At 48.4% G+C, this 26,892-nt stretch overlaps 1 protein-coding gene across 1 annotated transcript in view; it reads right to left on the bottom strand.

Moving 5' to 3' along the window:
• The window catches only part of MARCHF6 (membrane associated ring-CH-type finger 6), a 1,360,950-nt gene that overhangs the window by 1,259,887 nt on the left and 74,171 nt on the right, over nt 1-26,892 (bottom strand). The window contains exon 2 of the mRNA XM_078687648.1: nt 15,626-15,722. Within this exon, the coding sequence (XP_078543774.1) occupies nt 15,626-15,722 (97 nt within the window). The remainder of the gene's footprint in view (nt 1-15,625; nt 15,723-26,892) is intronic.

Below are 26,892 nucleotides of genomic sequence, written 5' to 3'. Positions count from 1 at the left end.
CACACGTTGAGTTTGCCCGCCCTAGCATTTAGAGATCCCACTTTGTGCTGCAAATCCAAGGAGATGTCTTAGCAATCCAGCCCAGTACAGAGGCACAAAGCCTCCTGGCACAAGGTCCACAACCCCACCCTGCTTGTTGCAGTACCACATGGCAGTAAAGTTGTCAGTGAACACCTGAACCAGCCTTCCCTTGATGGACTGGCGGAAGGCTTTTAACGCCAAGGAAATTGCTTGCAGTTCCAGAAGGTTTATGTGGAGCTTCTTTTCTGCTGGAGACCAGAGGCTACTGATCTCCATCTCCCCCATAAGGCCTCCCCATCCCAGGAATGATGCATCAGTCACCGCCATCAATTCGGGGTGGGGAAGGGAGTGGAGTCTACAGTGGACCCAATCACCATTCAACAATCACCACTGCAGATTTTTTGCAGTATTGTCTTTAAGCTGGAACAGATGGGAAAGATTCCACTGATGCTGTGCCACTGGGACTTCAGATCCCACTGCAGGGTCCACATATGTCATCTGGCATGATTCACCAGCAGGATGTGTGAGATCATCAATTCCAGAAGCTTCAGAATCAGTCTCACCGAAATCCAACACTGAGGCTGAACCATGGGGATAATAGCCCAACCACTCTTGGAGGATAAGTGCAAAACTGCACCATGTCCAGAAAGGCTATAATGAAAGGGAGCTTCTGACTGAGAAAAAGAGTCAGGTGTGACTACGTCAGGTTGATAGTGAACTCTAGCAAATGCACATTCACTGTAGTCTGGAGGTGAAAGGTGACTCCATGGGGGCATGCCCACCTTCAACAGCCAGGCATCAAAGTAGGGGAAGACTTGAACACCTGACTTCCTCAGATGAGCTGCAACAACCACCAACGCTTTCATGAACACCGAGGGGCACTGATGCGGCGAAAGGTAAGCACAGCTAACTGGAAATGCTCCTGGCCCACCATGAACCACAGGATGGGGATGTGGAAATTTGCGTCCTGGAGGTCTAACGCTACCATCCAGTCTCTGCAGTCCAAGGCAGACAGGACGTGAGCCAAAGTAAGTATCTTTAATTTATCTTTCCATAGAAAAGCATTGAGAAGGCGAAGATCAAGGACTGAACGGTGGCCTTAGTCTTTGTTTGGTGCCACAAGTAGCGGAAATAACAACCATACCCTACTTCTGATCCAGTCACCCTCTTGATGGCCCCTTTGTCCAGCAGAGCCTGCACTTTGATGGAGCAAGGATAGATGATCCTATATCAGCCATTCTGGGAATGGTGGCAAGGGTGTAACTCCTCTGCATAATTTGAGGCAGCCACTTGTCTGAGGTTGTTGCTTGCCAGTGGGACAGGTGGTGCCCGATACTGCCCCCAATGGGATGGGTGTGCTGCGTTGAGAACCCACTTGTAGGAGAGTAGAGTCTGCTTCCTATGGTCACCCCCACTTTTTGCTCCGATTCACTGGTTTTTCGACTCTAGTGTGACTGTGGGCCTGCTAATCAGACCCACAGCCCAGCGGTTCCCTCTCTAAATTCATACCATGTACTTTAGGTACATATCCAATTGGGTATTGGGTCGCCTTGTGAGCCCCTGTATAGTGTACCATAGGTACCCAGGGCATAGGTGCATCCAAGGCCTACCAGGGGCTGCAGCATGTATTATGCCACCCCTGGGTGGCCATCCAAACTGACACAACTGGCTGATCAGTCATCTGGGGCAAGGTTGTGTAATCACCCCTTGCTTAGGTATAGTATTCCTATACCTACCATTATATATAGATGCATATATACCTATAAGTCACTCCTATGGCAGGCCTTAAGAATCCTGGATGCAGAGTGCTTGGTTTTATGTGAGATGGTGCTCTAGCATGAGCTGAGCCCCTCTGCAGCTTTCGGAACCATGTCCTTCTAGCTGTTCTATGATATAGCCATACCATATACTCTTAAGTGCATTATAATCCTCGCTGTTAATGCTGACTTTGGTTTGGCTTTATCAAAACATGTTGTGTAAGGTGTCATACGCTTTGGAATACTACCCCCCCCCCCTGCCAGTTCTGGCGGCGGGGGTAGCATTCCACCCTTCTAGAGGGAGAAGACATGTAGTTGTAGCTTTACCCGGTTGAAGTTAAACAGAGCCTCAGCATCACAAAATGGATGCTGCTGCCACAGACACAAGTCTGACCTCCTCCTGCTGCTGGACGAAACTCCGGCAGGGGAGGCCTGGACAATAGGTTTCCTGCCTTGGGAGGTGCGAATGAAATGAGACATTGCCTGGGGCACACAAGGTGCCCCATGCATGCCCGGTTCACCGGTTCAAACCAGTTGCTGGAGCACTCCAGCCCCAGCTCTGGAGCAAAACTGGACAAAGGGAAAGGGGTGTAACCACCCCCATCCCTGGTCCCACCCATAGGAGGGACCTAGCAGGTAATCCAGCCCCTCAAATCAGTATATAGGTAGGAGCTGAGTCTAGAGACTTTAGATTATCCTGAACTGAAACTCTGAAACGAAACTCTGGACCTTCGACATTCTACTGCAACTAGAAGACTGAAGAATCTCCCTTGTGGTCAAGGAGTGACCACCCTGTGCAAACAGGCACCACCAGTAACTTGCCAGTTTGCTTTGTCGACGCTCCTGACGAAACCAGACGACCTAGCGATGCAGCCTCTGGACTTCCAGACTTCTGACTCCGACCCACATCCACAGCAAAGCTGAGACCCGTGGCGGACACAAGAGACGTGGGACCGGACATCCTGCAGTACCTGCTTTTTGCTAACTGTGCAGCTTCTGAGGAGTCCTCGAAGTTGTGCATTGGGGTTTGAGAAGCCCCAACCCCGAGCAGTAAGTGCACCGTAGCTCAGCCCTCCACGAGTGCCGCGTGGGGCCTGTGCCTGCATTTCTCCTCGGCACGTCTTCGCGGTTGCTAGCCCGTTGGCTAGTGGTGCTCCTAAAGACACCATTTTGAATCAACACCGCTTGCCTGGTTGCTCTGGGCTTGCTCCTGCTTTCCTGGAAAGGGGAAGCTCCCCAGACCTTGCTGGTCTGAACAGAAGCTAATCTTCCCTTCCTGCGTGGGTTGCCTTTGCCAAGGCTTGTTGACTCCAATCCGGAAGCCGACACCGCCAACAGCGAGATCCTTCGTGGGACAGTGTGTATCCAGCTCCTGGTCGTCGTCGACGCCTCCTGGTCCACGTGGCTGCAGAGTCAAGCATCACCTCATCACCTGACTGCATCTCGACATCGCCTGGTTCCTTCCTGGTCACTGGCTAGTGACCCAGACTCTGTCCCCTCTGCTTTCAGGTTCTTCACTTCTCCAATCCACCCTTGCATCCACCCGGACATCTTCCTCCTGGTCGCCTGCAGCATCTTCTTGCAGCTCTCCATAGGATTGAACGCTGAAACCCGACACAACTTCACACCTATGCACCCGGCTTCGCTGGGTGAGGTAACTCGAGTACTCAGGTGCTCCCGTGGGTAACAACTATCCAAGTGTCCTAGTTTAATTCGGAAGTGTCCCAAATCAATTATTTTGTGACATTTACGATCCCATTGACTTTCTATGGTAACAAGCGTGTGTGTTTAGACACTGCACACGCATCCTGTGGGTCTCCTACTTCCAGTCCTTTAGTTGATCAGTGTAGCCCCAGCGATTTCCTAGGCCTACACACCTTTCTTGAAGTGGTTCTTATACCACTTCTTTAGTATATGGTTCGTGAGGCCCCTAGGGCAGAATTGTAATTGTGCAACTTATAGTATGCTTATTGAGTAACGTGTGCTGTATCTCGAACTCTGACCTCATAAAGAGTGCAGAGGGGTTGTGTTAGTAATAAATACATATATATTTGATATATACCTTGTGTGGTGTCCTTTCATTTGGTATTCAAGGGGTTGTTATTGGTAAAACAATTGGCTTCACCTGCTCTCTGGAGTTTTAGCCTAAGACTGCTTTGTCCATGCTACCACTAGGATAGCTGGTCTATAAGGTTGACTTTACAACCATCACCATAAGGGTTGTTTGGACTGGTAAAAGGTGCTCACTAGAATAGTGAACATCATATACCAGGCCAACTTCTCACACCACTAACGAGGTTTGGAGGTTGCGACAGTCAGAGGGGCAGGTGACTCCACAGTGCACTCAGTGTGGGCCCCATGTTGCCCAAGATCCACGTCCCCAGCCCTGAAATGACTGGAAAGCTTGCTGGACTGGGGGCTTAAAGTTGATATTGAGGACGCCCATGAGAGCCCCGGATATGGCCCCAGAAGACACTAAAGGACTGTTCCTGTTGCTGAGAACCTAAGTAAAGGCCAAGGGCTCTTGTGGTGACCCGGCTCTCTTTGAAAGGCTCAAGCGCCATGTCAGCGCCATGTCAGCCTGGTCACCAAAAAGGTGGGAGCCGTCAAAGGGCATGACAATCAGAGACATCCTCTGAAAACCCAGTCAACCTCAACTAGGTGTGCAAAGTGCCACTGTAGAGGCCATGACGCTGCCTAGTGAGTCAGTGGTGTCTAATGGTGACCTTCACTGAACCCCCACCATCAACCAATACCTGGTTCAGAATGGCCTGGCCCTCTTTGGGAAGCATGGGCAGCCTCTGAGCAACTGAATCCCACAACGCACGAGTGTATCAGCCCCAAGAGACATGCAGTATTCGCCGGTCGCAAAGCAAATGTGGTTAAAGAAAAGATCCGCTTTCTAAAGTTATCCAGCCACTTTGATTCCCTACCTAGTGGGAAGTCGAAAATGCACACTTTGGCTGTTGAGGCCCGCAACACTAGGCTCATGGGAGAAGGATGTTGGGAAAAGGTCTGTAGGGGTGGTGTTGTATGGCGTTTTAGATTCCGAATGGATTTTCCCGATTCATGCCCTTATATTAGGTACAATTCACATTGCCCATATATAGGCATAGAAATCAAGCCCTTATTTAGGCATATCCCATGCTACCCAAATACAGGCATGGCTACTTTCCACCCGTTCACCAAACATCACTACGATTTCTTGGAAAACCAGACTCTTAAGCAGAAGGGACTTCCCCCAGCCTGGATATTGATTTCTCCAAGAACTGATTTATTATGCATGAACAACTATTCCTTAGGGGTTCATTCATGACGTTCATATGCCCGCCTTTACGTCAAAGATGGCATTCCTAAACACCTTCAAGGTATAAATATACCTTCACTTGCTATGGCAAAGCACACTGTGGTTCGGTGCAGTTAGACGACCTACTTGCACGACGCAGCTCGCTACAGCAAGTGCCGAAGGAAGCCGACTCTCCAGCTGACGCACTGATCAGGAATCTGCCCTCCTCCGCCGAGAAATCCAGCTCTAGTGTCCGACTTCCCTTGCAGGGTGTTGGGAAATCGAGTCCGAGACTGGGATACCAGACCTCCTTCATTCTAAAGGTATGGAGCTGATTAGAACCTAGAGAAACCTTTGGCAGATCTTGGCAAAACTAAACCTATGCTAAAGACCATACTTACTTCTTCCCTCGTACTAGACTTAGGTTAGGTACATTGGGATAGGTGTATTTTAGAAGCACCAGTTGAGTATTTTAGCCTGTGTTATTTAGGTATGTATTTTTTTATGGCTTAGAAACCATACAATGCTATTACAGTATTATTTTATATTACTGTTTACGCTGTACGCATTATACTTTGCATTCTGTCTAACGATTGGAGCAGTTCACCTCTTTTGCATGAGAAAGAAGACTGTTCAATAAACCTTTTATTGAAACGCCCATCTCTCTATTTCTGTGCACCATCTGTAGAAACGAAGCATACACGATTGACTTGAGAAGGAGTAGTTTCTGTCCTGTAACTCCAGTTCTGTAGTAGGGGTATCTCTGTTATAGTCATAATCTAGTGAATAGTCCCGCTAATGAGCGTGGACCCCGGAGCAATCAAAAATAATCTCTTAAGCTGTCTAAAAATGCAAACCTGCAAAGACACTTAAGAGAGATTTTAAAGACATATAATGCAGCCTATATCCACAGGCTACACTGTCCAGCACTTCAACTAGACATTCCACATTCCACTAAAACCACAACCAGCCCAGCTTGTCAAGTTTTCTTCACAGAGAAAACTTCCCCTTTTACCAGTAAAGCCTCAGGAATGATAGAGAGGAAGGGGAGGACAGACAAGCCCCATAGGCTGCCATTATGTGGCTCAAAAAGGGATACCGTGCCTTTAAGAAAACTTTCTAGAACTTTCTCAGTATCCCAGAATGCTCAGCAGGTCCCATTTACTTTCAGTTCTTTTTGAAGACGTAAAACGCCAGACCTGTAGCATTCCGAACATAAATATTGGTCTCCACCGGGGAGGAGGGCGGGCGCTTATGACTATAACAGAGATACCCCTACTACAGAACTGGAGTTACAGGACAGAAACTACTCCTTCTGTAGTAGGGGATCTCTGTGTATAGTCATAATCTAGTGAATAGAATGGCAAGCCCATCCCCACACAAAAGAGGCGATGGAGAGAAAGAGTACAACACCACTACTGTGCGAATAGATTTCGCAGCAAAGCCTGTCCAACCTGAGCATCTGCCCTGGCATCAGAGTCCAGACAGTAATGCTTAGCAAAGGTATGGACCGACTTCCACGTGGCGGCCCTGCAGATTTCTGCAATGGGAACATTACGTAGCAAAGCAGTCGTAGCCGCTTTGCCCCTGGTGGAATGAGCTTTAGGTTTACCCCCTATGGTCTTATTAGCCTTTTGATAACAATTGTATACAGGACACAATCCACCTCGAAATGGACTGTTTAGAGGTGGCAAGACCTGTCCTGACTGACCCATAATTGATAAACATTTGGTCTGATCTACGAATATCTTTGGTTTTATCCAGATAAAATTTCAACACCCTCCTGACATCCAGGGAATGTAGAGACCTTTCCGCTGGAGAGGAAGGATTCTGAAAAAACGTAGGCAAAGTTATGGTCTGGTTAACATGGAAATCAGAAATAACCTTAGGAAGAAATTTAGGGTGAGTACGCATAACAACCTTAGCAGCATGAAATACAGTATAAGGTTCTTGGCAACACAACGCCTGAATTTCACTCACCCTGCGGGCCGATGTAATAGCCACGAGGAACGCCGCCTTCCAGGACAGGTGCTTCAACTAAGCCTTATGAATAGGTTCAAAAGGTTCCTTCATCAATCTGGACAGCACCACATTCAACTCCCATGAAGGCGAAGGAAGCCGGACAGGAGAAAACACTTTCTCAAGCCTTCCAAAAAATCTTTGATCACAGGGATCTGGAAGAAGGAGGTCTGTGAAGGGCATTTCCTGTAGGCAGTAAGCGCAGCTAGATGAACCTTAATGGAATGACAATTAAGGCCAGACTGCGCCAAATGTAAAAGGTATGGAAGGATGACGTCTTCCTTACATGTCGTCGGGTCATAGTTCTTGGACTTGCACCAGATGCAAAATCTCTTCCACTTGTACGCGTAAGATGTCCTAGTGGAAGGTCTCTTGGCCTCCTTCAGTATGTCCATACAATCTGCAAGGAGATTCAAATGGCCATATTGCACTATCTCAGGAGTCATGCCGCCAAACTCAAAGACGAGAGATTGGGGTGCACCATCTGCCCCCCCGAACTTCGTGAGAAGGTCCTGCCGGCACGGCAGCCGAATGTGAGGAAGGAGGGACCGGTGAAGCAGGTCCGTGAACCACCACTGTCTGGGCCATTCCGGGGCAATCAGGATCATCTGCGCCCTGGACTGGGCTAGTTTGATGAGCACCGCCGGAATCAGGGGAATGGGTGGAAAAGCGTACAGAAAGCTGTTCGACCAGTCGATCCATAGCGCATTCCCCAGCGTTCCCTGCTGGTAGTACCTGGATGCGAAGTTTCGGCATTTGCTGTTTTCGGGTGTGGTGAACAGATCCACGTCTGGCGTGCCCCACCTGTCGAAGACGTCTCCGAGTACTCCGTCGTCTATGACCCATTCGTGGTTTTCCTGGATCAGCCTGCTCAGTGAGTCCGCCTGAACATTCTGCACACCTGGCAGATGAGTAGCCGTTATCGTCAGTCCTCTGGCAAGAAGCCAGCGCCAGATCGCCTGCGCCTCCTGTGACAGGGTGCGTGATCTCGAGCCCCCCTGCTTGTTGAGGTAATACATCGTGGTCGTACTGTCTGTCTGTACAAGCAGAGAGTTGGTCTGGAAGGACGGATAAAAGGCCTTCAGTGCCAAGTGAACCGCTCTGAGTTCCAGGAAATTGATATGATACGTGGACTCCGTCGGGGACTACGTTCCTTGTATCTGTAACTCTCCAGAATGCGCTCCCCAGCCGTGGAGAGAAGCATCCGTCACGATCGTCTGAGTGGGAATGTCCTTGTGGAAGGGAACCCCTTTGAGGAGAGTCTCCGCTGAACACCACCATTTCAGAGACTGTAGAGCATGCAGAGACAGTCTTATCCGGTCGTCCTAGTGGCCTCTCCTCTGGTCCCACTGATCCTCCAGACACTCCTACAGCGGTCTCATGTGAAGCTGTGCGTGTGGAAGATACAGGAGGCTATCGATCCTAGTAGAGAAGACACCGTCCTCACTGTCGTAGATGGAGCGGCCATAAGAGCCTGAGCCTGAGCCTTCCGAAGGAGTGATAAACGTCTTTCCTCGGAAGGAGACACGCTTGCAGACAGCGTATTGATGGTGGCTCCCAAGTACTGTAGGCATTGGACCGGAGTCGGGACAGACTTGGACATGTTGATGTGCAACCCCAGCTAGTTCAAGAGAACGGACGTCTTCTGGAAGTGCACTTGCGCTTCCGAGAAGGAGGATGCCTTGATCAACCAATCGTCCAGGTACGGGTAGACAAACACCTTGTTCTTTCTCAGGTGTGCCGCTACCATTGCCATGCATTTGGAAAACGTCCGGGGCGCTGACTTCAGCCCGAACGGCAACACTGTGTATTGATAGTGATTGGCGCCGACTTGGAATCGCAGGAAATTCCGGTGTTTCTGTGCAATGGGCACGTGGAAGTACGCATCCTGTAGGTCTATCGCGCTCAGCCAGTCTTCCCTTTGCAACGGAGGATAAATCTGGTGCAAAGACAGCATGCGAAACTTTTCTCTGCGAATCCACTTGTTTGCTTGTCGCAAATCCAGAATAGGCCTGAACTCGTTCTTGTCCTTTTTTCGGACTAGAAAGAACCGCGAGTACAGACCTCTTCCCCTTTGGGACAGAGGAACGTCTTCTATCGCCCGTTTTCTTAACAGGATATCGGCCTCCGCCTGGAGCTCGCGCAGCTGAAACTGCGAGCAAACCGGTGGAATTGCTGGAGGCGGGCTAGTGAACCGAAGACTGTATCCATTGCAAACAATATTCAGCACCCACTTGTCCTGAGTAATTTTTCTCCACACTGCCAGAAAATATTGAACGCTTCACCCCAACCGGATTGGGTAACGGATGACGGGGAAGTAACCGTTCAGGGCCTAGACCCGGCCGGGCCTTTGGTCGCGGTGGCAGACTGCTGACCACCCCTGCCCCTCTGACGTTTCTGGAAGGGCTTCCTCTGGAACTGATGCTGATGTTGCTGCTGTCCAGACTGTTGACCTCGCCCTCTGCCCTGCGCCCCGTACCGTCTTTGGAACGGGCGGTAGTTCTTCTTCTGGTCCTTGGGCTTCTCCAAGCCCACCGCCGTCAGAGTCTCGGCCTCTGCCTTCATGCGGGCCATCTCATTGTCGGCGTGTTTACCGAATAGAGTCTCGCCCGAGAAGGGCAGGTTGGCCACCCTCTGCTGGGCCTCAGGCTTCAGGGATGTCAATCTGAGCCAAGCGTGGCGTTTCTGATTAACTCCATGGCAGTACCCGTGGGCTGCCAGGAGCGACGAGTCTGCCGCAGCACTGATCAGCTGGTTCGACACCAGCAACCCCTCATTCAGGATCTCCATAAAATCCTCCTTCTTGTCCCGTGGGAGGAGGTCGGCGAACTGTTGGAGGGACTCCCAAAGCGCCCGGTCATAGCGCCCCAACAGCGCAGATGCGCTGGCAGCTTTCATAGAGGTAGCGGCCGTCCCGCACACCTTCCTGCCCGCCGAGTCCAACCAGCGACTCTCCTTGTCCGGAGGCACATTGGAGGACGGGGTGGTGGCGTGTTGCTTCCTTGCCGCCGTCACAATGACGGAATCCGGAGGTGGATCCATTCGGAGGAAAGCTGGGTCCGCATCCGGCGCCTTATACTTCTTTTGCAGCCTGGAGGGAGCTGCCTTCGTCACCGCCGGAGTGAGGAAGAGCTCTAAAGCGGGTTCCACTAAGCCAGGCACCAAAGGCAACAGAGGTCTCGATAGGTGCTTCTTACGAAAGTCGTAGGCGTGGGCACTGTCAGTTTGATGCCCAGCTAACTCGCACCTCTCAACAAGACCTCCTGAAAGGAGACCACGTCGTCCACAGGGGACACCCTTGTCCGAGGGGATCCTGACAGAGTTGGTGAATAATCCCTTACGTTGGACGACTCCGTGCTGTACCGAGAACGACCCCTCCTATGGCATTGTCTCGATCTCGTCGATGAGCGACGGCGACTCCTGGTTCTCCCTCTCCGTCCGGAGCGAGATCTGGGCCTCCTGGCCTTGGACGTTCAGCGGGTTCTTGCGGCGGCACCTGCGGTTTTGCGGGCGCCTTCGGCGGAACCTGCAGTGATGGCCTGATCGGGGACCTCGGCCGAGGTGCCCCCTTAGGCGACGTAGGGAAGTGCGTCAGCGAGACCGACCTTGGAGGCCGTGGCGGTGCATGTGGAGGCACAGGAGGAGGAGGTGGCGGAGAAGTGCGCGGAGGCGGCTCCTTCGGCAGTGGAGGAGGAGGAGTAACTGACTTTGGCTTGGGAGGAGAGTTCACCACAGAGTACACCGAGCCCGGTGACACCCTAGTCTTCTTCCTCGGCGTAGGAGACCGAGAGGCAGCGCCCCCTGTCGGTGACCAACGTCGCCGTCGTGCCCCTGAGGACCTGGAAGGACTCCTGGCTCCAGAACGCCTCCAGGAGGGTGATCTCTTCCTCTTCGGCGTCAAATGCCGCTTCGGCATCGAAGAACGCCTCCTTGACGCCAACGAACGTCGTCTCGACGTCGAAGACCTATGCCTTGATGGCGGGCTTCGCCGCCTCGACGCTGAAGATCTGGGCCTCGACGTCGAACGCCTCCTTCTCGACGCTGAACGCCGGGTCGACGTCGAGGGTGAACGGCGGTGTCGCCTCGACGGCGAGCGCCTAGTCGACGCCAAGGGTGAACAGCGGTGTCGCCTCGACGGCGAGCGCCGACGCCGTCTGGAATCATCACGACGTCGATGATGATGACAAAGAAGAGGACGTCTTCGGCGGCGACCTCGACGGCGGTCTCGTCAGTCCCCTCGATGCCGAACGTCGACGTCGTCTCGACCCAGAGCCCTGGGGAGAAGGGGAGCAGATCGCCGTCATGCCTCTCGACGCCGTCATCGATGGTGTCGACGGAGAACGTCGACGCTTTCTGCCCTTCTTGACGCTGGGGAGCCCCCCAGAGGCCTCAGCATGGGCAGAGTAAGCAGATCCAGCCTGCCCAGACCCACCTTGACTCTGCAGCCTTCTTTCATCCAGTCCTTGAAGCCTGATCTTCTTTCTCTCTCTCAGGGTCCTGGAGGAGAAGGTCTGGCAAATCTCACACTTCTCAGGGAGATGAGTAGAAGGAAGGCACAGGATACACACAGAGTGTGGGTCCGACTTGGCCTTCTTCCTCGAGTACTCCGGGCATTTATCAAATAATGCAGGCATTTTTGATAAAAAGAACTGCACAGAACACTAGAAGAGGGCACCAAAATATTTCGAATGTAGACACTCACACACTTTAAAAGTGCAAAAAATTCTATAATAAACCCAAAAAAGGAGAGCTCAATGCTCCAGGGTCCTGCTAGCAGGAGCCGGAAAAAAGAACTGAAAGTAAATGGGACCTGCTGAGCATTCTGGGATACTGAGAAAGTTCTAGAAAGTTTTCTTAAAGGCACGGTATCCCTTTTTGAGCCAAATAATGGCAGCCTATGGGGCTTGTCTGTCCTCCCCTTCCTCTCTATCATTCCTGAGGCTTTACTGGTAAAAGGGGAAGTTTTCTCTGTGAAGAAAACTTAACAAGCTGGGCTGGTTGTGGTTTTGGTGGAATGTGGAATGTCTAACCAAGGCTAACCAAATGTGGGTCAGAGATGATCACGGTCTGACATTCTTCACACAGTTTAAGCCCTGTTGGTTTGTTGGGCAACATCTCGCTAGCACACTGGGAGCAAAACTAAAAAGATATATTTTTTTTTTATAAAAGAGTCGACAAAAAGTTAAATAATTTGGTCAAAACAGGACAGAGGTAGTTCTGCGAATCTGCGATGCTGGTGTGGAAAGAAATAAACTCATGTCGGCGCGATGGGTTGGCGTCTATATAGAGGCCGCAGACAAAGTCAATGCGGAGCACCCAAACACCATCTACCAGCGCACAGAAGTACTGCTCAAGATTTTCTGGATTCAGTCCAACACCTGGGCAATATTCCAAGGTGAGGAATTTGTGGTTAGAAGTTTCTTCCAGAATTGGAGCTCAAGAAAGGCCCTCTAGACTAAGCGCACTACATCCAAATCCACATAACCACTCCTAACTAACCCTTTATTAGCAAGAGTGTTAGTCATAACGGCATCTACAGTAGGTTGCAAAGAAGTAATCATCTTCGATAGGGTCTGCCAATTATTGATCCTCTGTCGTTTAGGAGCATCTAGGGACCGTTTCAATCTCCTTCTTTACATCCATGTTAGAACAGGAAGAGAGAAAAGCTTGATATGCCAGTGATTTTTCTAAGAGGTCAAAGTTGAACCCTCTTTCAGAGCTGCTTTCTTATTTTTCTGAGGATTGAAGAGAAAATTGGTCAAAGTAATACCCTTACTGCCAGCACTACCAGTACTGACTCGCACCACTGAATGATGTGGTATCAAGGCAGGATCTCCCACTGTGCATCTTTAACAGCCCGCCATCCTGAAAACCCCAAAGGACAGCAGACAACCAGGGCCTGGGCAAGAAGTGAGTTAGGAGAACATAACGCACCAATTCTATGAGGGAGCCCAAGCACTTAATCCCACTCGACACAGAGCAGGATTCGGGCCTAGAATGAAGCAACCATTAACCAAGCAATCATCAAGAGACAACTCATTCAGTAATCTAAGTGACAACAGGAGCAGATGCATGAGGAGGGTGCGAGCCATGTAAGTGCTTGAAATCAGCTTTATACTATGAGCAATAGAAGAGCAGGCATTGTGGCGTAAAATCCTATTTGCGTTTTAACGAAACACTCCTCTCTCCTCCAAGGTGATGTTGCTTTAGTATGCTGCTGCCATTTTGCACCTACCCACATCACAAATTAGCAATATTTCTTTTTTCTATTACAAACTACAACAGAACATTCAAGTGAATAGTATGTGGATTCTGCTTGTCCTCGAATACAGCACTGAAATTCAATGTAGGAAAAGATTGCTTTAAGAGCAACTAGAAAGATGTTTGAATATGGGTGTACGAGTTTCAGAATGGAACACTGCTAATCACCGACAATTAATGGGGATAATTCATACATTTCAAAAGAGAGTGGGGCAGACCATCCTATAAATTATAAATCACAGCTCCCAACTGGGATTATTCCTGCTTGTTTCCTGAAAGGGCAAATTGTTGTGTTGGTCTGAAGACCGCGCTTGAAACCTTCATTAACGGTCAGTCATGAGAGGAAGGCTGTCAGGAGCCAACGCTTTAGAGGTAGTTGGTGGTGGGGAGAACAATGTTTTTCTCCATTTCGTTTATGTATTTAGGTCCCCCCTCCTTTAGCTTTCCCACATCCCCCTTTCTTATCCCTTCCAGTTTTCCTTCACTTTCTGTCCCATTTTATGCCCAGAGTTCTCGACTTATTGGTTCATTGTGATATGTACACAATAGTACCTATTTGACCCTAGATTTCATGTTTATGTTCTTGGTATCAATAAAAAGTTTCAAACCATGCAATCCTTACTTGAGTCACTGCAAGTGGATCTCCTACTTGGAACCAAAGGAAAACTGAGGCCCAACCTGGCCTGGGAAAAAGAGACCCTTGTCTTCAGCTCGGTCTTGAACACCTGGGCACTATTCTCAAGAACTCGAAGAGTAGTTTACTGTTTGTAGCCCACAGGGACATTTGTAATGAACATCTAGAGAAAATGCTTCCTGAAATAATCAGCATCAAGAGTTCTGGATCCTGGAAAAAAACATTTTGGTTCCTCCCTACCTGGGAGGAACTTGTTTTGAGAAACCTTGTGTGTTGATAGAGCTGAGATGACCATGTGCTGACAGACTGCCAACAGGTGCTTGGTTCAGTGGAACCAGCAACAAAGAACCTACCAATGTACTCTGAAGATTCTGAAGCACATTCCTGCAATTAGAATAACAGAGCGGTCAATAGCCTCTGTATGAAGACATGGTCACAAGAGGTACAAGCACAACTTAATAGACTTCCATTAAAGGTTTTATCTTCTTGCATTTGCACTTAATGTCATCTAGCCTCCCACCTGTGATTCAACCCACCATTCATGGATGCCTCACTAAAGCCAGACTTCCAAATAGATATTTTAAGTCAGAGACTCCGCAACCACAGATTGCTTGTTTTTCAATATTTAGAATCAACTTGACTCATTCAAATGGGGCATTCAATGTTTTTGAACTACTGTTCGAACGCTGCATCCTTCATCATCAAGGCAGAGGATCTAAAGTAACAACTATTGTCCCTCAAGAAGGTGGGCCAGCTGAAGAGGCAGTGAGTTCCCTAATATAGTACACCCTTGGAACAGGACAGCTTTCCAAAACCTCATGAATGTCCAGAGAAGCAAGGTCAGCAGAACATGTGTTCATGTCTCTTATACTGCCTCTTGCACATTAAAGGGTAATTTCAGATGCTTACTGAAACATGAAACAGTGTCCCTCACACATTTCTTCCTGCACCAAATCACTCTTCTAGCAGACGGGATGACAATCCAATTTTTCAACAACCACCTGCACAGAACCGGAGATGGGCTAAACGGCGGAGGAATGAATCGACCTGTTGACGCAGTGCATCTGCAGGATGCGCCCAAGAAATTAGATACCTAGAACACCTGCAGTAGGAGCAATTTGGGGCTTTCGCACCTGGAAGAACAGGGTTTGACAGAATGGTTCAACAGAACCTGCAAAGCAGGTCTAGGAATCTCTACTCCTGCCCCCTTCTTTCCCAACCACCGGACCACACTACCCCGGTCTTGTTGAAGAGAAGGTCTTTTAACCAGATACATTCACACTGTCACTTGCTCCATTTGCTTAGAGCCAGTGAGACTGGCCTTCACAAGGAAAGAAAATAGTCTCTAGGAGACCAATTGCCAAATGCTAATAAGGAATGGGATGGTGGGCAGCGAGAGGATGCGCTGCATGATGCACTTATGTGTACACTAATAGCTCATGATGCTCTGCATTAAAAGAAAATCTATATCATTTCCAGTCACATCACAAAGTGGCAAGTATACCCACTGGCGGAAAATAGACAAAAGCTAGGCTGTCTAGCAGATAAAGATAAAAAGTGAGAAATCAAAAGTCGAGCAAGCATTTTCTCCGAAGCATGACGTTTTAGAAAAGCATACTTTCAAAATGAATTCTATATAAAACTTACCATTCTTGATGAATGAATTTAATACTGCCAGTGCACACACATGGGTGATAGAGGGGTTTCTCTGATGTTCCTTCTGAACGACACACCCTGCATATGTCTAACAGATAAAAAATAAAAAAAGTCAACAAACAGCATAGAACTAGAAATGATTTTCAATTCGAGATATCTTCCACACTAGTGCTTTGATTTTTATAACTCTGGCTCATCTCCTCTCGTCAAACACCACTTTACTCTCCTCCTTAATCTTGTAGCACAGGCGCCAAGCTACCATGCTTTATATCAGAAGTAGTCAACCCACTAGTAATTACGATTCTTCGCCAAACTTGTATTCTTCAGAAAAATTCTTAAAGGATTGATACTTAAAGTGCCTCACCACTTTACTCCATTATCCTAACCTCTTTCATCCCCTTCATTATGATATTCGTGCTCTGCTATCAAATAGAAACAGCCCTCTCCCATGTGTCCACTTTTATTAAGTCTGCCCCTTGCAATCACCACACTTGTATCCTCATGCTTCTTCATGTCTCCGGTGACTGCTGACCCCCCCCAGCCTTCTTTCAAAGTTATCTAGTCTGGTACAAAAGTTCTGCATAAAAGTTGTTTTTTATGCTCTCTAACAATTTTGGTGAGCCTCGTTCTCAACATCCTGACCATCACCAGTCTTCTCTCTCTCAAGGACCTTCATGACCTCTCCTACACTCCTTCTATGCCTAAATTCTTTGGCCAAATCAACATTTAATTTTTTTTTTCTATCTCCATGCGGATGACTAGCAAATCTTTTTGTTTTCACAGATTCACTGCATGTACAATCACAAATCCAGAGCTGGGGTGGCGCTGAGTGATGCTGGGGTGGCGCTGAGTGATGCTGGGGTGGCGCTGAGTGATGCTGGGGTGGGGCTGAGTGATGCTGTGGTGGTGCCGAGTGGTGCTGAGTGATAATGTGGTGGTGCTGAGTGATAATGTGGTGGTGCTGAGTGGTGCTGTGGTGGTGCTGAGTGGTGCTGTGGTGGTGCTGAGTGGTGCTGTGGTGGTGCTGTGGTGGTGCTGTGGTGGTGCTGTGGTGGTGCTGAGTGGCGCTGAGTGGTGTTGTGGCGGCGCTGAGTGGTGTTGTGGCGGCGCTGAGTGGTGTTGTGGCGGCGCTGAGTGGTGCTTTGGTGTTGCTGATCGATAATGTAGTGGTGCTTAATGATGCTGTGGTCGTACTGAGAATTGCAAAAAACACAGTTGATCGACAGGATGTAGAACAATGTCATATCTTCACCCCAGTACAAGGATCTGGGCCTAAATCCATCGTTTTTTTGCACTCCACACCACCCTGGGTTAGACACTGGCTATATGCAAATCAGCTCTGACCCAGTACCTCATGGGAACAGTCCAGTCCGAACTACCAAGCCATGTCTTTCCCAGACCGGAATCAAGCATCCAAGGACCGGTTTCTGGCCATCAGCCTTCTTCAGCCTGGATAGCTTGACTCCAGTGGTGTGGAGAGCCTGGGACTCACGTCTGAGCATACCCAGCCCACTCGGGGTGAAAATTGCAAAAAACACAGTTGATAGACAGAAGGTAGAACAATGTCATACATTCACCCCAGTACAAGGATCTGGGCCTAAATCCATCGTTTTTTTGCACTCCACACCACCCTGGGTTAGACACTGGCTATATGCAAATCAGCTCTTACCCTGTGCCTCATGGGAACAGTCCAGTCAGAACTACCAAGCCATGGGTTGGTGCTGATTGGTGCGGAGTGATGCAGTGGTGGTGCGGAGTGGTGGTGCTGAGTGGTAATGTGGTGGTGCTGAGTGATGCTGTGGTGGTGCTGAGTGATGCAGTGGTGGTGCGGAGTGGTGGTGCTGAGTGGTAATGTGGTGGTGCTGAGTGATGCTGTGGTGGTGCTGAGTGATGCTGTGGTGGTGCTGAGTGGTGCTGGGGTGGCGCTGACTGGTGCTGTGGCGGTACTGTGGTGGTGCTGAGTGATGCTGCGGTGGTGCTGAGTGATAATGTGGGTGTGCTGAGTGATGCTGGGGTGGCTCTGAGTGGTGCCGAGGTGGTGCTGAGTGGTGGTGCTGAGTGGTGGTGCTGAGTGGTAATGTGGTGGTGCTGAGTGATGCTGAGTGATGCTGTGGTGGTGCTGAGTGGTGCTGGGGTGGCGCTGAGCTGTGCTGGGGTGGTGCTGAGTGGTGCTGAGTGGTGCTGTGGTAGTGGTGCGGAGTGATGGTGCTGAGTGATGCTGGGGTGGTGCTGAGTGATGCTGGGGTGGTGCTGAGTGATGCTGGGGTGGCGCTGAGTGATGCTGGGGTGGCGCTGAGTGATGCTGGGGTGGCGCTGAGTGATGCTGGGGTGGCGCTGAGTGATGCTGGGGTGGTGCCCATTGGTGCTGTGGTGGTGCTGAGTGGTGCTCCTGAGTGGTGCTATGGTGATGCTGAGTGATGCTGTGGTGGTGCTGATTGGTGCTGTGGTAATGCTGAGTGATGCTGTGGTGGTGGTGCTGAGTGATGCTGTGGTGGTGCTGAGTGATACTGTTGTGGTGCAGAGTGATACTGTTGTGGTGCAGAGTGATGCTGTTGTGGTGCAGAGTGATGCTGTTGTGGTGCAGAGTGATGCTGTTGTGGTGCTGAGTGGTGCTGTGGTGGTCCTGAGTGGTGCTGTGGTGGTCCTGAGTGGTGCTGTGGTGATGCCGAGTGATAATGTGGTGGTGCCGAGTGATAATGTGGTGGTGCCGAGTGATAATGTGGTGGTGCTGAGTGATAATGTGGTGGTGCTGAGTGATGCTGTGGTGGTGCAGAGTGATGCTGTGGTGGTGCAGAGTGATGCTGTGGTGGTGCTGAGTGATGCTGTGGTGGTGCTGAGTGATGCTGTGGTGGTGCTGAGTGATGCTGTGGTGGTGCTGAGTGATGCTGTGGTGGTGCTGAGTGATGCTGTGGTGGTGCTGAGTGATGCTGTGGTGGTGCTGAGTGATGCTGTGGTGGTGCTGAGTGATGCTGTGGTGGTGCTGAGTGATGCTGTGGTGGTGCTGAGTGATGCTGTGGTGGTGCTGAGTGATGCTGTGGTGGTGCTGAGTGATGCTGTGGTGGTGCTGAGTGATGCTGTGGTGGTGCTGAGTGATGCTGTGGTGGTGCTGAGTGATGCTGTGGTGGTGCTGAGTGATGCTGTGGTGGTGCTGAGTGATGCTGTGGTGGTGCTGAGTGATGCTGTGGTGGTGCTGAGTGGTGCTGTGGTGGTGCTGAGTGGTGCTGTGGTGGTGCTGATGTGGTTGTGCTGAGTGATAATGTTGTGGTGCTGAGTGATAATGTGGTGGTGCTGAGTGATAATGTGGTGGTGCTGAGTGATAATGTGGTGATGCTGAGGTGATACTGAGTGATGCTGGGGTGATGCTGAGTGATGCTGGGGTGATGCTGAGTGATGCTGGGGTGGTGCTGAGTGATGCTGGGGTGGTGCTGAGTGAGGCTGGGGTGGTGCTGAGTGAGGCTGGGGTGGTGCTGAGTGAGGCTGGGGTGGTGCTGAGTGAGGCTGGGGTGGTGCTGAGTGAGGCTGGGGTGGTGCTGAGTGAGGCTGGGGTGGTGCTGAGTGAGGCTGGGGTGGTGCTGAGTGAGGCTGGGGTGGTGCTGAGTGAGGCTGGGGTGGTGCTGAGTGAGGCTGGGGTGGTGCCGAGTGAGGCTGGGGTGGTGCCGAGTGAGGCTGGGGTGGTGCCGAGTGAGGCTGGGGTGGTGCCGAGTGAGGCTGGGGTGGTGCCGAGTGAGGCTGGGGTGGTGCTGAGTGAGGCTGGGGTGGTGCTGAGTGAGGCTGGGGTGGTGCTGAGTGAGGCTGGGGTGGTGCTGAGTGAGGCTGGGGTGGTGCTGAGTGGTGCTGTGGTGGTGCTGAGTGGTGCTGTGGTGGTGCTGAGTGGTGCTGTGGTGGTGCTGAGTGGTGCTGAGTGGTGCTGAGTGGTGCTGTGGAGGTGCTGAGTGGTGCGCTGAGTGATAATGTGGTGGTGCTGAGTGGTGCTGTGGTGGTGCTGACTGATGATGCGGTGATGCCGAGTGGTGCTGAGTGATGCTGGGGTGGTGCAATATCCAGTGCCACTTTTTATATCACTTTGTGCTACACTGTACATCGCTGCAAATTAAACGGGCAAGAGTTTGTTCGTTTCCTTACCTACTCAAAAGGCAGTTTATTCTGAAAATGCCAAATTTTGGAATAAAAAGCATAGATCTATAGAGATAATTTACGTTTACAGGTGGAGGCATACATGCCTTAGAGTAGGATACAAATGAAGTCAGTGTTGACCAAAAGTAGTCAAAGATTGTAAGCTTATTTTGAAATTCAGTGAACAGTGGCTTGAGGCTTGAAAGAGTGAAATTGTGGTTGTATATTAGCAAGCATAATAACCATTAAACTACTTAAGTGCAGAATTGGTCTCTGGGCAAGTTGTTGGCAAGATGTGCATTTTAAGAGTTTCCACGTGACACTGTAACTGCAGAGCATGTCTTACGGTGAGAGTTCTTGCAAAAGTAAATTAAGATGTCAAACATATAATAAGCCCCTGTCTCAAATTTAAATGTCTAAGGATTTGAACTCATGCACGATGCTTCGTTTCTGTAAACATGATAGTCAAAAATTGATCTTCACAACTTTTAATTGATAAAATTACAAACTAAAAACACTTCTGACCAACACGGGGCCCAACCCGATTACAGAAACGTAATACTGTTTTAAAGGCTAGAAAAACATCAGATGTCATTTAAAGTTATACTTTTATCTTGCTAGTTTAATGTGAGGTTGCAGTGGCCTCTTATTAAGACATTAGTCCTCTGCAACCCTTAGTTAAAAAGTAGGATGGCGGTGATTACAATGCCTTTGAATTCCTTGAAAGAGACAGAGTGATGTAATCCGACGGACTGGGGTCCGCAGAAGTCCTACTAGCCAATGCTCGATCAAGAGCCCGCCTTCGATACCCTGTCCCCTTCGGTTTTAACATCTCGCCTGAGGGAGATAGGGGTGGAAGGGACGGCTCTGAGTCTGCTGGCCTCCTTTCTGGACCGGAGAGAGCAGAGGGTCAAGCTGGGGGAGTTTCTATCTCCATCCCTACTGGTGCAATGCGGGGTCCCACAGGGGTCGGCATTAAGTCCGACCCTGTTTAACATCTACGTGACCCCGCTTGCCAGGCTTGTTAGATCTTTTGGGATGGAGGTAGTCTCGTATGCTGACGACACACAGATCTTGGTGTCCCTTTCCCATCTGGGTAACTTGTCGCCGGTCAGCTTTAGGAACTGCATGGAAGCAGTTTCCTTCTGGATGATTCACAATTCATTAAAGCTGAACGGTGAGAAGACTGAGATCTTGGTGTTTGGTCCTAACAAGAACATCTGGTCCCCTGATTGGTGGCCGTCCTCTCTGGGAGACTGTCCTACGCCTACGGAGTCGGCACGGAACTTGGGAGTGCTGATTGACCCCGCTCTCTCCATGACTTTGCAGGTTAATAGAACGGTTGCTACCTGCTGGGGTATTATTAAAATACTCCGAAAAATAAAATATTATCTGTCTCCTCAGGCGCGGAAGCAAGTGGTGGTAGCACTTTTAGTTTCGCGACTTGATTACTGTAACGCCTTATACACCGGCATGAATAAGAGCCTGTTACAGCGTCTTCAGACTGCCCAAAATGCGGCCGCCAAATTTGTTCTGGACGCTCCCAGATTAGCGTCAGCAACAGCAGCCAGGAAGGCCTTACACTAGCTTCCCATTGAATCGAGGATTACTTTCAAAACTCTCTGCCTCACTTATAGTGCACTCTCTGGTAAGGGTGTGGGGGGTTTCAAGAAGCTGCTGCTACCTTACGTATCGGGTAGAGAATTACGCTCTTCCTCAAAGAATCTGCTGGTGGTACCTCGCTTCCGCAGGAATAAGTGGGGTGGCAGGGCTTTTTCTTCAATCGCCCCTAAGCTATGGAATACTCTTCCTTGCGAAATTAAATCTCAACCCTCCGCTCTGCTTTTTCGAAAGGCCTTGAAAACTTGGCTATTTGCTAGGGCGTACCCGTAGTTATTGTTTATTTGATCTTATGGTTTTGTTGTTACGCGCCTTGATGCCTTCGGGCTTAGTCGCGCATTACAAGATTCCTTTCCTTTCATTTCATTTCAAGATGTAAACAACATTCCACACGATGGTGCGAAAAGCCAGAAACACCAGGGGGGGTGGGGAAGCAGATTGCCTTCAAGCTTTCAAGCCTTTGAAGACAAATGCCAGACAAATGCCAGCGGGTCGCGCACCTCATGCACTGTTGGAAGCAAGCCCCTTTTACAAAAGCTCTCGCGTTTGACGTGGCCAGCGAGTGGGAGGGAGGAAAGGGAGTGAGGGGGAGCAGAAGCCTTTGATGATGGTGTGCGAGGCCAAGCGCGCGCCTGGGGAAGCTTCATGCATGAGTGAACAACATGCATTGCACAAAATCCAGCTGGTTCAAGAGACTTTGGTTCAGTAGTAATACGTTTTCGAGTTATAAATAACTCGATCTAACAATCATGATCAACTGCAAGATGACAACAAAATCTGTGGTACAATCTCACCATTCTTCGTCATCAGAACTTTCATTTGACATAGGGCTGAATGTGCACACCCTGACACGGTCAAGAAAATTGATAACTCAAGTGCACCATTTGTGAATTAGCATCTGCTACTCCTGCGTTCTTCAAGTGGAGAATCAGCTAGCAACTGTTGATTGCCAGAAAGCACAGAGAAGGAGTTATGTGCTCATCTAAGCTTGGAAATAGGACTTTCACAATTGGTGCAACAGGCAATATTGATCACAACTCTCCAAGCACCACTGCCAATGGTTCTTCCCATTATACAGGGATCGGCATCTTTCAGACACCATCAATCTCAAACCCAGGACAGATCAGAGAAGCTATCACTCTAACTGCAGAGGCTGAGCAAAAGAACTTATCTTTGCCCGACGGCTTTGCCACTGTGCCAGCAGAAGCTCTGAAAGAATCTACAGTTGAGGTGACAAAAATCAAAATAACATAGGTAGTTATAGGAGATATGGTGGACGCAATGAAGCATGAGAAACTGAGTACTGAATCATCTCTCCAACTGATTGAGAAGGAGGTGCCAGAAATGGGAGACAGTCTTGCATGGCCAGCCTACCATGCTACCCATCAGACAAAGCCATCTGTGAATAAAAAGCCTGCTCTTTAACAGCTTCTGCCTCTTTTCTATGAGAAGGCAGCTTCAGCTGCCATGGTCAAGCACGGCATGGATTTTGTTCGTCAGTCAACAGAGTTTTTCAATCTCATGCTGATCCCAGTAGTTGCAATGGATGTTCTTCTCGTTTTGAAAGTATTAGATAAACAAACCATTCAAGGTGCTATACTCAAACTGACTCTAGTTTGTCATTTCTCCCCCTCCCAATTGCTTTTGTTCTCTGAAATGATTTCATATATCGTGTGTGGACAATTTGACACATCTGTGAACCACCTTGGACTATCTACACATTACCCAATACTGTATGTATAATTTACATATGTTTACCGATTGTTTCATATTTTGTGGACGTCATCATATGCTCTAATCCATTTCCTTACGATGGGAACCCTGACACAACTAATGCTGCTGAACATTCAAGGCTTATTCTATATTGTACTTGTTGCAAATCATGTTATATTTCACCACATATATAATTAACCCAAATCTTTCCATATGGATGCTCACCTCCTCTGATTTGTGCCATGTTGATAATATTGATTTTCAATTTTGTAATTGTCTCCTTTGGATTTATACCAGATTTGTGTACATCTTGGCACCTGCCCAAAAACGTCTATTGGACTGGTTTTGTTTGATCACTTAGGCTTTGTAGTCTGTTCATTTCCATATTGATATTCCTCTTATTCTTTTCTGGTTTACTCCTTTTTAATGCACCTCCTCTGTATTTAGCCTTGAAAAAACTCTAGGCCTGCGAGCTATCAGGAGGAGGAACACATGTTGGCTGCACTTTCATCTGAACTGTTTTTCGGGATCACCAAAACAACTCAGTTCATTCACAATAAAGAACTTAATGAAAACCACAAAGACTATGAAATGACTCTTGGGCCTCTCTTATTTGTTACCCATTCGGGAAAATGATCTACAAATTAAATGTAGGTTTGGGAATATGTCTGACCTAGTGACATGTCTGGTAAAGACATCAGAGAAAGAAATGCCAAACCGGATGATGCAACTACTTTGTCGGCCAACTTGGAAGAACTGGATTAAGAAGAGCCATCAACAGAGGAGAACGTTCAGGATCTTGCTCCTGCTGGTGTCTTTGGGGGAAACAGCTGAGACACATGTGTCAACTTCCTTTGATGTTAAGGTGTTTGATGGAGATGCTGTGGTGCACCTCCTCTCACCAACAGCAGGTGTCAGGACTTTTGATGACTATGCCATGGATTTTTTCCATACCTTACACCAGAGGTCTTCAAACTTTTTTGCTCGGAGCTCCCCTAAGGAAAATGTTTTGAAGTTGGGCACCCTCCAAAACTTTATGGCAAGACTTGGGCGAGGGAAAGTGGTAAAGCTGAGCAAAGCGGAGTATGGGGCTCTCATGTGTTGTGAAGCCGAGGGTGTGACAGCGACCAAGGTGCCTGCTCTTTGAAAGAAATGTAATTGGGTACAAGAGGTTAATTACAAATTGTAAGGCCTGTTTGGGACCCAGTGTACACCTTAATTGATGGAGTCACTGGAAGTTTCATGATGACAAGTGACATAAGGGTGTTGGAATCTGGAAAGTATAATTTTAATGGAAACTTATAGAAATGCTTGCACTATGTACAGTCTGATTACCCATTACTAAAGACATGCTTGGAAAGTCATTGTTTTATCCTAAACACTAAACCAAAAGCCACTGGAATTGTATGCTTCTGTGACTCTTTTCACATAATAATGGATCTTCCACATAAACCATCACCTGGTGCAGAAGCTGCAGCTTTTAGAAAAAAAATATTTTTAACTCAAAAGGATCAAAAGTTACTAAAATGTGGCGCTGTGTTCCCACGCAGTGGAAGGCCCTTCATAAAGGTTAACTGACCCCCTTTCACCTGCTTATTTCTGTATTTGTTAAACTGGTATTAAGGAGGTAAAATATTTGCCCAAATAGTATTATGTATAAAAAGTACAAAATAATGAAGTAATAGTGTCAGAAAATATGCCGCATTATGTGCATTTTCTTCTAGCATAGTTTTGTCAACACTGCTGCATAATTTGGTGCTCCCCTGGCAGATAATTCCTGTGGCTCTGACTTAACCATTCTGCAGCACCATATCTTATACTGTGTATACAGTTTTAAAATAATGATATTCATACTCGCATTTACAGTGCTTTATGTTAGAGGAGGGGACCTGTAACACTATATATATATATATACACATACGTTCCCTATTCCCCACTGCGCCCACCAGGATTCAATTCCGTGGCTGTTTGACCTCCCACAGACCTCTGCAATGATTGCATTAACAAATTGAGGTCTTATAAGTATTAATTATTTTTCATTTCAGATGTGTTTTATTTTATCTGCAGTTACCTGCTAGTGAAAAAACAGAACAAAATAGTTAAAGAAATGCTGTTCTTTTTAATTGTGTTTTTCACCCTGCCTTGCACTTCAGCTGCTATTTGTAAATGAAGACAGCTTGGAAACGCCGTAAATCAACAAATTCGTGCTTCCAGGCTATTTTCATTTACAACTTCTTACTGAGGCATTCGCGACCCCCTGGGAACACCGCCACGGCCCCATAGGGGGGCGCGCCCCACAGTTTGAAGACCTCTGCCTTACATTGTGCAGTAGCTTGATAGCTCAAGAAGGGTGTACATTGTCTGGGAATGGTATGTCAAAGGCAGCATCCAACACTCTGGCAGACAAAAAGGAGGAAAAGGAAAGCGAAGAAAGGTTGCAAGTCAAAATAAGATTCCAAGACAGTGTAAACTTCTTGTGATGCAGAGAACAAACAGGAGTTGTTCACGTTCCCGTCTGAGAAGATCGAGAGTAGTGAATTCCCCCCTGTCAAGAAAGTAGTGACAACACATGGAGATGGCATTCTGGTCAGAGGCAGTAACCTATCTATGCCTGCCTGTAACCACAAAGAGGTAGATACAAGACTGGTCTTACATGTACAACATGCCCTGCAACAACGCTCTGTCTGTGTCTTGTTTGGTCTGCACTGTGGACACCAATGTCATAGTGATTCGGAAAGGAAAGTTTCACCAGCTGCAACACTTGTGTCCCAAGGTAAATAGCTGGGTAGCATTCAGTATAGGGAGAAACTGTTGCTACATCCACATTAATGTCATTGCCCAGACCTTTGGAAAGGAGAATTCCACAGCCTTGCTGGTGTTTCACAGCTTCACTGGCTGTAACACTGTCTCTGTATTCCTTGGAAAAAGGAGAACATGAAAATGGATGGCCTGAAAATCTTACCCGGAACTTACAGCAGCCTTGGCCAACATTGCCAGAAATCCATTCATAGCAGTGGACATTCAGAGTGTCAGACTTCCGAATTCTTGAATGCATCACCGTAATCTTGTACCAGAGAACAAGTTAATTTGAGTCAGTGAATTAAGGCTGCAGATAAACATTTTGCCCGCAAGACCATAGAAGCCATCCTACCAACACAGTCTGCTGCTCTTGAACATGCAAAGATTGCGGTTTACCAAGTAGGGATATGGTCCACGTGACGTACCTCAGTAGCAGCTATCCACTCCGGAGGGATGGGGTGGAAAATGGACAGAAACAGTGCTGGAACACACTGAAGTGTGAACAGCACTACCAGTGGCATCTGAGGCATGTGGTGCACTTGTCAATTGTAGCTGCAAAGCTGCAGCTGGTTCAACAGGCAAGTGTGATAAGGCGCTGTGGACCTGCACTGAACTTTGCAGGTGCAATTGCATCAGAAACTGAGCTCACAAGAAGATTTGTTTTTAGTTAAGTTTATTAAACACAGAACATATCTGCCATTTCAAAGTGCTGTTTTAACTTTAATTTTTATTTTTTATTTGAAGTTCATTTAACACTGTAGAAATCTGCAATTAAATTAGTTCTATATAAAAGAGGTCTTGTTTTACGTTTCCTTCATGTCCTATTCTGAAGTCAATAACCGAAGCATTAAAGCTTACCCTGTTCCTTGGTGCCTGTTGCCTAGCCCGATTTCTGAAAAATGTCATGTGACGGGATCCATGAGCAGTGATCACGTGGATCCTATCAAAGACTTAGCATTCCACCAAACAAAATTCCACACACAGTTTGGTGCTTTTGTCCAACCTGTCCCTCT

The sequence above is a fragment of the Lissotriton helveticus genome, chromosome 4_1 (assembly GCF_964261635.1).
Source record: "Lissotriton helveticus chromosome 4_1, aLisHel1.1, whole genome shotgun sequence".
Taxonomy (NCBI): Eukaryota; Metazoa; Chordata; class Amphibia; order Caudata; family Salamandridae; genus Lissotriton; species Lissotriton helveticus.
This window is presented reverse-complemented; position numbering and strand designations above follow the sequence as displayed.